Source organism: Juglans regia, chromosome 6 (genome assembly GCF_001411555.2).
Source record: "Juglans regia cultivar Chandler chromosome 6, Walnut 2.0, whole genome shotgun sequence".
Lineage (NCBI taxonomy): Eukaryota > Viridiplantae > Streptophyta > Magnoliopsida > Fagales > Juglandaceae > Juglans > Juglans regia.
In genome coordinates, this window is record NC_049906.1 from 23,157,080 (window position 1) to 23,170,192 (window position 13,113).

The following is a 13,113-nucleotide window of genomic DNA, read 5'->3' on the forward strand; positions in this document are numbered from 1 at the left end:
CCTGTTGCATGTCCCAACGCTCTAAATCTCCGTTCCATACCAAGTAGGGATTGTGGGTGTCACATAAGGTGTCAAGACTAGGCACTAGAGTAACAGTGGATAAGCCTTACTAACTGAATGTATATTTACTTCAACAATAAGACTCCTAGTGCTATAAATATGGGGGTGGACCAGTGATAACTTACAGGCTATAAAAAGTGAAAAGTGAGAGAGATCAAAAGGCGGAAATGGAAAGGAATGAAAACAAAAAAACTATGTGAAGGTAGGTGCGCCAATAAGAGTAGGCAAGGACAAGAGAGCGAAAAAGAAAAGAGGGAAAGGAAAAGGGGCTAGTAAAAGTGCAATGTATTCTGACAAAGTTCAAATTTATCAATGTAAGTAGGAATTGTGACAATCCTATGAACAATCTTGTAGGTTATTTATTTATTCATTTATTTTTTATTATATTGTGGATTTGACTAACCATTTACTTGCTGATTTTGTTTTGGATTCATAACTAATTGTTGAATGAGACCTAAGTTGATAAAGTATAATTAACAAGCTTTGAATGAGACCTAAGTAGATGGTTATTGGAGCGAAGTTAGGCAACCAATGCCAACTACATGTTTAATAGTTTTATCAATTCAATTATCATGACGTACTCACAACTAGTGTAGATGTCTGTGATGTGATGCAGTATCAACAGGAACACGGCCATTGGGAGTCGTGGAGCATTTGCAATTTCACTTAATCAAACATGTATATGTAACAAGGTCATGTTTATGTCAAGTCAAGTCAAGTCATGCCACGTACAAGTCAAGTCATGTAATGTTATTCATGTTATTTACAAGTCACATCACGCATGTTTAAGTTCATGTCATGATGCATACATGTTATTTTATTGTCATGCATGCTTATGTATACTGTTGGTAGTTTAGTAGCTTACTTGCTAAGATTTGTAAAATCTCACTTGGTATTCCTAACTACCATTCTCCCCAGAATGGTAGATGATATGTCAGGATCTCAAAAATCCTCACCTAACCAATTGGACAAGAGGTTGAATAGCATGGAGCATTGACGAGGAATTGATAGTGTTGATACTTCATTTTCTAGATATAATTTTGGACATTAAAGTCGAGCTGCGTGAGCAGCTTAGTGATTTAGTTCAGTAGTTTATATTTCACATCTGGATTATGGAGTATTGTCTCCAGTACCCACTTTGATTAAGATTGATGTTATAACTTTTGGAGAGATGAACATTATGATATCATGATTATATTTTGGGATATAGTATTTTGGTACATTGTGTATTATTACTAAAACAAAAAATTATCCACTGTGAATACTGCATATTGTTAGATGCATGCTAGATACACTGCATCTTAACTATCATGAATAAATGTATGTGACATTGCGTTGCATGTCCCAACGCTTCAAGCTCCGTCAAATGGCTTAATCTTCTTCTTTTTTGTATGGTAGAGATTAAGCACCATTAAATGGGATTAGAGGGCAAAATGCACTGTTCACGTGTCTTCCTTATCTGTTCTTCTTGCTGCTTTGTATAGGCTATTGTGGGCTGAATAATTTTGTCCTTTGTGGTGCTTTGACTCGCTAGCTATGGGCGATTACTAGTCCCAAAATGCTTTGCAAAACAAACTTAGAAAGTGATTAGTGTCACATATAAAGTCTTAGAAAGTGATCGTGATATGTGCCTAGTTGGTTTCACATGGTGGTGATCAAGGCAAGCTAGTATGGTGCCAAGCAACGATGGCCTCGCCTGTGTAGGGCGAGCAACCTTTGCATCGAGCTAGCCACTTACTGAGTTTGATTGTGCATGGCGGGATGGGCAAGCATTCCTTGTCATGCACATTCTGCTTGGAGTTGTATGTGTTCCTCACTGTGTGTGGGTGAGTAATGGACTGTAAGGGTTGCAGATTCATAAACCCGCCTACAAGAGTGATCACTTGCTCCCCCCTTATGCACTCTTCACATTTGTTGCCATTCATGAACTCGTGAGCATGCCATTATAATGAAGTGGAGTGGCCCACCTGGTATTAGGTGTTGTGATTTGACACTTTAAGTGCGAGATGTAGTGTGCAGGTCGAGGTGAGGCTAGCCCGAGCATGTTCTCCATTGTTTTCGAATAGCCATGGTTGAGCTCGATTTGTGGTGACAAAGTTGGTGAGGATGAGGTGGGCACTGCCAACTAGCCCATCGCCATTAGGGGTGGTGGGAGCGGCAAGGTAGCATTAACTTGCCTGTTGTATCTCTTTGCCAGCAATTGTTGAATGGTTAGGTGCACAACATCCCCATCACCTTGAATCCCGTGTAGGTGAGATGTGCTCATTGGCACCCTGGTACCAGAAACATAGGTATGTGACCCTCGTTCCACCCGAAGTAGGCTTCTGCTGGGCAGGGATTCACTAGTCAAGGACCAGCACAGTACTTGTGCCCGTGGTGCTGGGTAATGGTCCAATGACCATGCACATCCTATATTGCATGCATGGCGATGATGTACACTTCAGCTGAGGTGAGTGCTCATTTGGATGAGATATTTATGAGTTCATTTCTCAAGTTGTACTAAATTGGTTGCTTGGAAAGAGAGGTTGAATGAGTTTTCCCAGCTAAGGATGTAATTCTTTTTGAATGAAAAAATGCTGAATGCTAAAAGCTCAGAGCTGAAGCTGTGACTTTGAGTTATGGCTGGTGTTTAGAATAATGCAAGTACTTTGGTTTCCCATTCTGAAGGTTAGCAGGTTGGATATGGTAGCGTAATGGTTCTGTTGGTTGGTCTTCTTTTGTAATAGCTTTGATTTGGTAGTGTAATAGTTCACTAATCACAACGACCTCTTGCTCCTAAAGTGCTTTGGGAAAAACAAAGCAATCAGCCGCGGAATATGCCTTGGGAATTCTGTGTTATTCTCAACAAATCATTGGAAAGAACAATAGTTGCTTTCTCAGTGCATGGAATTGCATGAATATGAGTCGTAACAAAAGGACGAAATATAACATACCACCCCCCGGGAGGGGCGGAGTGGGGGGGAGGGGGGGGGGACCCACCATCCAACGAACCAAAATTGATTTTACATATGTTACCATCACCCAAAGCAGAAACTCTGCGTACAGGAAGTTCTATAAACAGAATAGAGAGGCAAATCTTACCAGACAATAAAAAATGAGTGCGAGCCCACCTTGGTTCAAGTACAATGAACAAAGTAAGGTACAAGTAGAAAACAGTAACGCAAAGGCACCAAGCTTAACCTTGTTCGCCAGATGATTGTCCACGTCCAACGCGTCCGCCACGTACACCACGTGCACCTCGAGCACGTTGTACAGCTCTTCCGCGGCCTCTAACCACTGGAGAAGAAACCACACCTAATCTTTTCGCAGCATTCTGCCTAGCTCGCTCTGAAAGATTTATTGTAGTTGAAGTATTACCTGCAGGTGACACCTGTCTTACCACTTCCACTTCCGTGGTGACAGTTGAACTGCTGCCTTGTTTAGAGACAGGACTACCCTGTTTTGAGATATCAACTTGTTTCGAGATATCAACTTCTGCAGCAGCACTTGCTGAAGTACTCTCGATTGAACCAACTTGTTTTGAGAGGGGACTACCTTGTTTTGAGATATCGATTTCTGTACCCACACTTGCTGAAGTACTCTCGACTGGAACGTAGAGAGCTTCAGTGACCTGATCAGTCTCCACCACAATTTGGTCCTTTCCATCATTTGACTTATCAGAACCCTCAGCAGTCTCTTCAGCAACATCACCTTCTAGGAAAACATCATTTAAAGCCTCGGGAGAATTTATCTCACCAACCTCGACTGCTGCAGCAACTAGAGTTTCATCATCAGCCCTAGCTGGTGAAGCCACGGGGGTTGCAACATGCTCAGGTTGACCTTCCCCTATTTCTGGGCTCTCCATTATGTTGGAAATATCACCAACCTCAGGGTCTGTAAAATCAGGCAAGAGCTCTCCCTCTTCTCTCTCACTTCCAGATTCCATAACTGACTGCTGGTAATCTGGCTCAGCTTGATCCTTCGGCCCGTCATCAGACACCATCTCTAATCCACCCTGTCTATCCACATTCTCATCTAGAACACTGTTCTTGTCACTCTGCAATTCACATGGCCTCATACTTTCTAATTGTTGTTCTTTAGCCACCTCTGCTATCTCTCCAGTAGTCTCAACCTCTTCCTTCTCAGCATCCATTGCTTCCTCATTTGAACCTTGTGGCAATTCACCAGCCTCAAATGGTTCTTCAGTGGCCAGTAAAGTTCCAAGACCTTCCACAGGAGCAGCAAATTGACCTTCATCACTCTCTTGTGCCCGTTCTGAACCTTTCAACTTCTTCAGTGCAGGTACTGGCACATCAGAGCTGGTGTCTCCTTGGATTACTGTCTCCTCATGCAACTCGGAAGTGGAGGAAGATGCCATACGTTTGTGGGCCAATGGTTGCGTTGATAAAGTTGGATTTCCCTGAGTTTCCGTGTCACTACTAGAAGGTGCACGTTTGCCAGCATTGATAGCTCCTTCCACCTCTGACATCTCCACATCACCCTGTGGCTCTTCAGGTTTTACAATACGAGGTCGGACTAACCTCCTCCCCATTTTTCGAGTCTCAACATTGGTTTTGGGCAAAGTTAGTCTCTTCACACTTTCTTCAGTTGCTTTAGCAGGCAAGCCACTTGTTGCAGGTCCCACTGGGAGCACAAGACTTGGGGCTTGAACAGAAACTATCGGACCTGCAAAATGGGGAGATCACAGCTTTAAGAAAGATGAAACTCAAATCTAGAATGGATACAATTGCATATAGAGAAAAGGCGAGGGAAAAAGGAATAGAAAAGGACCTGTAGCAGCCGTCAATGAAGTGTCTGCAACTGAAGAGGTGTCCATGGGAACACCACGAGCTCCATGTTCACCGAAAACTATATGTGCTGCCTTTTCGAAATTTTCAACGGCCAACACATAGGCTGCGCCTAGATCATCCAGAACAGTGCCAGAAAGAATTTGAACTACTGACGTACCCTGAGTAATTTTTTTATTAGTAAAATAACATACCCTGAGTAAAACAGAGTTTTAAGTTTGGGTAAAAGAAACCAAAAGCAGTTCCAAAAGTTGGGAAAAGCAACAATAATAATGCATTAAATTGAGCACATGGAATCTGAAGAAAGAAAGTTGAGGAGAACGGCTATGCAAGCATTACTTGTAAAATTACAAGTTCCCAACTAACACGAGGAGAATGGGACAAAAGTTACTTTTTCCTATTTCAGAGAAAATGAAATTTGAAGCGTATAGAACTAAAACATGGTAATCGAGAATGGGACAAAAGTTGATTTTTTCTAATTTCAGAGAAAATGATATTTGAAGCGTATAGAACTAAAAAATGGTAACATAAAAAATTAAATCCACAATATGCTGAGCTTTCTTTGGTATATATTGCCAGACTAACGTGTGTGAGAAGATTGATGGAGAACAATTAAAATTAATACTTTTGTACGATAGTGTATTGATGTAGAATTTAGTTCAGAAATCCCTTCCTGCTTCCCACCTCTCCGCCCACAGCGAATGGTAAAATATAAAAAAATACAAATTAATAACTAACATATTACCTGGGGCAAATTGTCTTTCGCATGCTTAAGCTTTTGTAGTTCATCTGAAAGCTGCTTCAGTGCCTGCTTATGCATCTCAAGTTCATTTACGAACTTTGTTTTATCCTGAGGTTGGAAATGGGAGATATCATAAATTCGTAATGGTGACTGGAATCGGAAATGGAATAGCAGAGAAGCAATTAACCATGACACTAAAGGTGCAGCAATTTAAATCTTAATTATCATGCTTTTGTTTTTAAGAGCAAAGATTTTCTTGTTTTTAAAAGTGCCCTTGTATGCTAGGTGTCAATAGTAGATGATATAGTTGCATTAAAATCTCAGACTTCTTGAGCTTATTTTTCTTTTCTGAATCAGATGAGGTAGCAATTGAATCTAGTACAAGGGAAACACTGGGAAAAAGGAAAAAACCTAACGCCTAAAATTAAGATGTAAAAGTGCAGTTCTCTTAATTTTAGACATTAATTTTCTTTTTCTTTGTTTCTCTTACATATTTCACTTGTACTATATTTCCACCATCAGACATCATTCACTCATCCAAAGAGCTTGAAAAAAGAATTTTCAGTTCGAGAATGGAAATATCGACACTGTTAAAAGTTCAATAATTGCTCTGTACAAATATTTCTTGGAAGGCAAAGAGGAGTCAGGATTCATGCTAAGCTACTCTTATCTCGCCCAAATAGTCTATCAAAGAATTCTTGACTGAAAAGCCATCTTAAAAAGCAGCTTCAAACCTGCCAAACAATTTTCTCTTTCTCAAACCAAAAAAATTAAAAAATTCCTCTTCCTACATAAACTCCAAATAAGAACGTGACACAACTTTATAAGTCATACTATCTCCATGTTTACAAAACCTCCAATTCCAACAAGCTGACAGTGTAACCTATTGACATAATAATCTATCGTGCTCTATGCCGCTCTATCGTTCAAAGTAACCCAAGCCTAACTGGTCACAACATGTTGTTTGTTGATATTTATTGAGGAGTTTTATGGAGTTTAGCTGACTGAATCCATAAACCAATAAGTCACTGACACTGGTACTTTTTTGACTCAATAGGTAGGTATTGGTGGAGCGTGTGTAATTTAGTTGTAGTTAAGGCTGCATTGAAGTAGCGCTTTTTCTTTTTGAAGATCTACTGAAGTACCAAAGGCAAACAGGGCTCCCAGGCCGGGACGTCTGGCAGAATGCTTGGCCTCCTGCGCTGGAAGCGACACCCGAAGGGTGAACTTCTGGTGATTAGCTTTTAGAATTAGATAATATAATAGGCATTGCCGCATTAGGCATTCTGAACTGGAAGTAGGCAAGTAAATGAAGGGAGGCATTACGGGCCGACTACAAAAAGCAAAGCTTTGTAGACTTGACAAGTTGCTTATAGAATGCCGACTACAAGTGAAGACTTTCCACTTCATTTAATAAGGGAAGGGGGGAGGGAAGCTAGCATGGTCATGGGTGCCAAGTCCTACAATGGCTACATACCAGGTGAGATTGGACTCTACAAGTGATTATAAGGAAGCATAAATTGAACAGTCTTTTTGGGACAATAGTGCAAATACGGTTAGTTTTCTATGATTTGTTAGGTAAGGTACACTACAGGAACACGTACCTCACTTATGCACCACTTATGCAAAACAGTTAGAACTCTTTAATGTTCTCTATTTTGGACATTTTTATGCACCTTAATCCCTTAAATCTGCTTCTTTCCTCTATGCTGAACCGTATCAACATGTTGGATATATGGGCCTCCATTAACATGTTTAGCAATATTCATTTTTAGAATAGTCATAAATTTTAACAATTTATTTTTCCATGTCTAGCAATTTCAGCTTGACTTTTAACAAGCATTTTTTTTTTCCAGCAAAGAGGCCAAAGTGTCTACACCTTATGCTCAATTTTAATCCCAATGGAGGGGAAACGTCAATCTACTGTGACTCAAAACAGAAAAAACAAAAGTAGTAAAAGACAAGCCAATTAATAACTTTTGGAACGACAAAGCATATACGTCACATCTGAAAGATAGGGGGACCAAATGCAAAACTCAATGTTATTAAAGACAAACATCAGGAAAAAATGCAATGAGTGACAAACATGAGGAAAACCTGCTCAATGTTATTATAAGAATCCCTTATTGCCTTCTCATTCTTCAGACGCCTTTCCTTCTCCTTTCTCAACTCCTCTCTCTGCCTCTCCAAATGTTTCTCAAGTGTCTGGGAAAATGTAGAACAAATTAATTATATGATAATGAAAACAACCAAAACACTGGAAAATATTGATTGTTGGATGAACCTGTATCTTGGTATCTTTCTCCTCCATGGCCTGTTCACCAGCAGTATCACCAATTGACCTTTTCCCTGTAATGTACGGTTAGAAAGCAAATTAAGACTTTGATGGCTGACTAAAAGAGCAGATTCGTTAATTACCTTGTTTAAGCTCCTCCAACTGCTTAGAAAGAGTTTGATTCTCTTTGCTCAGTTCCTCCTTTTCCTTTGACAGAGTATCAGATCGCCTCTGCAGGATGAAACAGAAAAGAATGGCAATGAATAAAACACGAGTCTGACCCCATAGACTGAAATCTGTAATTACTTATGTTCAGAGATAAATTGGATTTTTATGTGCGCAATACAAATTTTCAACAACCTTCAACTGAATCAACATCTTCCTTTGCTTCTCTACATCTAGCTTTGAACTAGCCTGCACATGTCAACCAGAATAAGGAGCTATATGATGGACAACAGAAATCTTTTGGCTCTATCTTTTCATAAACAACAAATATGATCTGTCTTAGTTCCAATTTTGCAAGTACCTCAACTTGCAAAATTACATTTATCCTCTTCTCCTTTTCACTCAGTTCCAATTTGCATTTTGAAAGATCTTTCTCCAATTTTGATATTGTATCCTCCCTTTCACAAAGAATGTTTCTCATCTCTTCCATCTGAGCATCCTTATCTTTCAGTTTCTCCTGATGGAAACAAAGCAGAAGGCAAAAATAGATTCTAAGTATAACAGCCTACAACATCCAAGTATTAGAGAACAAGAAATGACTCATTGTGATAGAACTGAACAGATATGACTCTTACACATCTGAATAATCAAACAAAATCCACTATTAATAAAATAAGCCTGGATGTCAAAGTTAAAAAGACAATAAAGGAAAGCCAGACATAAACTTGATATTTAGTGCATTCCCCCACTGCGTTTAAATTTGCAGTTTTCTTCGAGATCAAACCTGCAATATCAACTTAATCCAGAAAGGGCAATTTGGGGCATCGAATAAAACAAGCATGAAACTAGGGCCTATGAAGATTGTTTCGAGGGGCAAGCACCGATTTAGTCGGAGTCAGATTCTGCTAAATCCAACTCCGACTCTGACTTATGTAGGCTCTGATCCGACTCCAACTTCGACTTGTCGGGAGTTGAATTTGAGCTTTTTTGGGTTTTTTTTTTTTTTTAACTTCATATTTAGCCCATTTAAAAAAAAAATTTGTGGATTTTCAAATTTCAATTTTTCCATAAATTAAAAACTAAAACTTAATCATTCACTGCTGATTTATTTCTATACTAACATCTAACTTATTTTTATACTATATTTATGATGTATTGTCTAATTACATGTTATCATACTATAGTATTACATATTATTTCTAGTATCTAATTACATGTTATTCTACTATAGTATTACGTGTTATTAACTTCTTATATTAGACTTAATTCTAGACAAGTATCTAACTTTTTTTTTTTAAATTTTATTTTATGTAAGAGGTAAATTATTGATACGAATGAAATAGACATAGCTTATGTACACAGAAGTGTCTAACTTTTATTTCTTTACCCGACTTATACTATAGTATCTAATTACATGTTATTATATTATACTAGCGTCTAACTTATTTATAACTTATTTCTCCACTAACTTATTTCTATACAAGACTTATATTGTAGTGTTTAATTACATGTTATTATACATTAGTATTATACTAATGTATTTCTAACTTAATTATATACTAGACTTTCTAGTGTCTAATTACGTATTATATCAATTCAAAGTCGAAGGGCAAAGTTGGAGTCGGAGTTGGTCTAGAAACACCTCCGACTCTGACTGAAAAATTAAAAAGAAATCCGACTCCAACTCCATTTTGCCGGAGTTGGATTTTCGGATTTTTGCTCAGCCCTAACTGTTTCTAAGGAAATTACCGGACTATGATGAAACTGAAAGATTCAAGGAACAGATCATTGTCGTTTCTAACATTATACTGGGCAGATCTGCTCCTCAGGCACTCGAAACAATAAGAAGAGACACAATCATGGAACAGTTTTGACATATTGGTGATTGCATTATAATTCTTCTTGACAGAACCCATTGTCCTGGGTTAGATTTATGAATTAAATAATATAAGTAATTTCTTCAGAATATATTATTGGATAAAAGTAAATGTTTAAGTTCAAAACAGCTGGCCTAACTGATATGACAAGTTGATTGTATCCTGTTCCATGGTCAGTCATCTCCGAAGAATAATTACCTATTTCTGACAGGTTTCAACACATTGCCAAGCATCTTGAATTCAACCTCAAGTTAAATAACATTTAGATTAAAAAATTCAACCCTAGTGTGCATAGTAACTTGATTTCTAATAATTTTCGTTCCTTAAATAGCCTGCACTCTGCACAGTCATATTCCTTCGATTTATTTCTGAGACTACTTTTCCCTAGATCCTAAATTTTCCCAATCCATATCCTAAAGTATGGCCAGGACCTATCCTTAACAGGTTTAATCCTGTTCAACTAAATTTCAACTGCAGGATATTTAACAAAAGCATGTCCAAGCCTAAATATTTTAAATGAGTTTAAGGCATCTAAAATAGTGTCAACTAAAACTTAACTACGAGCATTGAAAAGAACAAAATAAGAGAGAACGATGGACAAGATGCTAGATGTAATGTAAATTGAGAACCAAGTACACAATATATAACCAGCTTTGAATGAACTGTTGACATGTGAAAAGCTTTCTCATGTGCTACTAAGATAGAAATTTTAACCTACCTGCATGAGTTGAACGTCATTCTTCATTCGATCATAATCTTCTACATCTATATTTTTACACCTTACAAGTAACTTCAAACAAGAGGAAATGTTAGAATACAGATATAATGTGCTTGAATGGCATTAAAATACATTTCCCACATGTAATACCTCAGAGACCCTCTTTTCCAGATTATCTTTCTCAAGCTTGTGCATCTCAATTTCTTTCTTACAAGCTTCCACCTCAATTTCTCGCTCCCTAAGTAGGGACTCTATATTCTCTGTCTTGGCCCTACCCATTTGAACAACTTCACGAAGTTTCTAAATCAAATCAGAATAATCAACTTTTAGTTGGTTAAAGCCATCAATGAAGTACATAACAAAAAGTCTTGATGACACTGAAACACAGGAGTTACTTCCATTGCCCTTACCTGGCATTCCTCAAAATTGTGCTTGTTCTCTTCTCTGAGTTGCATGTTGCTTTCCCGAAGTAAGTTCATTTCTCTAACCTGCAACCCAAAAAGGAAAAAAAACAGCTTCCTGTCATAAGTAAAATAAATTTCATAGAGGAATATTTCAAGCACAGGGGGACTAAGGCCTCATTTGGTTACGTAGGTCAGATGAGATGAGATATTTTGTTGAAAGTTGAATAAAATATTGTTATAATATAACTTTTTAATATTATTTTTATTTTGAGATTTGAAAAAGTTGAATTGTTTATTATATTTTGTGTAGGAGTTTGGAAAAGTTGCAATGATGAGATGAAATAAGATCAGATGTTTTGTGTATCCAAACAGAGCCTAAGTGCCTGTTTGGGATAGTTGTAGGTAATAGAGCTTTTCAGTGTAAAACGTTTAGTTGTAGAGCTTTTTAACAAAGCTCTACCATTGAAAATTTACTTATTGTTTGGTGAACATACACCTAAAGCGCTTTTACAGTTAGTTATGGTGGTTTTTATGTTATCTGCAGGAGTTTTTCAACAAATGCTTCACTTTGGTGGTTTTTAAAAAAAGTGGGTTTTCAGCTTTTTTTTAAGTGCTTACGTCACTTTTTATAAATTTACGGAACATACTAATTTTCTATAAAAGAGTTTTAGACCATTAAAAGTTTTAAGCTTCCAAACTCGAAACCAAACAGGCACTAAGCATTGTACAGAAGAAAAAAACAGCTAGTTGAGTTCCTACGAAATATGAAAAATATAGCATGCTGATAAGAGAATTAGTACGAACCATTCTCTGTAAAAATTCACCACAGGATTCTACAGGTTAAAAGTTCCAGGACAAACCTGCAGTTGTAAAGATTTGATTTCTTCCTCAGTGAACAACACTACTCTTGAATTTGCACGCTCTGCTTGCAGTGATGCTTGGGCAGTCTCTGCTGCCTTGAGAGCACTCTCAAGCTATACAAGAACCAAAAAGCACATTGAATTATTCAATGACAGCCAAACAATAAATTGGACCACCATTAAAAACATATTATAGACCTGCATACTGCATGCTAACAATCACACTGAAACACAGGCATAAATACATCACTTCATACATCGATTCATAACATAAATACATATAGAAGCCTTAAGGAATGCAGTGCAAGTAACTATTAACATGCTGCCATCTCCTACTACTAGAGTTGAGGATTAACCATTTAGAGAAATGACTAATTAGATGTCTGAAGAGTTGAGGAAGAAAACCTCCTTACCAATTCTTTAGAATAAAGGGGATAACCAGAATTCTATGAATGAAATGTTCACCTGACAAAAGGATCTCTCTCTAACGGCTCTCCCTAGTGACTTTTGCCGCTGAAACCAGTCTTTATATTTGTCATTAGTATTATGGTTTATGGGTTTCTTCAGCTGTTTACTCATCAAATCCAAAGCTTATGACTTGTCAGAAATGGAGACCATACTGTAGTTGGTATTATAGAGAGTAGGCAAATTGTTCGATTGATTTCACTCGGCCGATAGTGCCAAGTGGTTGTTGAAGTCTATTCAGAAATTATGAAAAGATGTAGGCAGGATTGATTTCAATGCTCATACAGGCTCGGATGCTTATGGATGTTAATTGCCCTTGTCAATCATGGTGGAGGTGACCCTCAGGGAAATCTTGCATAAACATTCATTGGTAGCCCATTTTACATGTACCTTCTTTTTTTTTTTTTGATAAGTAAAAACAAATTATATTACTTCAAGAATAGGCCTAGCCCAGTATATACACGAGACAACCTTGACTAGGAGGGTGCAAGGGAAACAAGAAAATCATGAAGGGCCATGCCATTGAAATCAACAACATTGGACCAAGTACATATCGTGCTATAAAATAAAGTTATAAGTTCCTCTAGCAATCTTTCCTTGTCCTCAAACATCCGCACATTACGTTCCTGCCATAGACACCACATGATACACATAGGAATCATCTTCCAGACTGCTGAAATCTGATGTACCCCTCCAATACTTGGCCAGCTGGCCAAAGCTGCCATCACAGTCTACCATAACCCAACCCAACTCTACTCTA

At 37.9% G+C, this 13,113-nt stretch overlaps 1 protein-coding gene across 2 annotated transcripts in view; it reads right to left on the minus strand.

Annotated features, from left to right (window-relative positions):
* Positions 1–2,912: 2,912 nt before the first annotated feature.
* The window catches only part of LOC108979354 (nuclear-pore anchor-like), a 62,901-nt gene continuing 52,700 nt past the window's right edge, over positions 2,913–13,113 (minus strand). For both annotated transcript variants that reach the window (XM_018950018.2, XM_018950016.2), the window contains exons 37-48: positions 11,889–12,002; positions 11,035–11,112; positions 10,775–10,924; positions 10,625–10,696; positions 8,391–8,546; positions 8,225–8,278; positions 8,008–8,095; positions 7,874–7,938; positions 7,687–7,794; positions 5,593–5,697; positions 4,831–5,008; positions 2,913–4,725 (exon numbers count right to left, since the gene is read on the minus strand). In XM_018950018.2, coding sequence (XP_018805563.2) covers positions 3,236–4,725; positions 4,831–5,008; positions 5,593–5,697; positions 7,687–7,794; positions 7,874–7,938; positions 8,008–8,095; positions 8,225–8,278; positions 8,391–8,546; positions 10,625–10,696; positions 10,775–10,924; positions 11,035–11,112; positions 11,889–12,002 — 2,658 coding nt within the window. In that variant the 3' untranslated portion in view covers positions 2,913–3,235. The remainder of the gene's footprint in view (positions 4,726–4,830; positions 5,009–5,592; positions 5,698–7,686; positions 7,795–7,873; positions 7,939–8,007; positions 8,096–8,224; positions 8,279–8,390; positions 8,547–10,624; positions 10,697–10,774; positions 10,925–11,034; positions 11,113–11,888; positions 12,003–13,113) is intronic.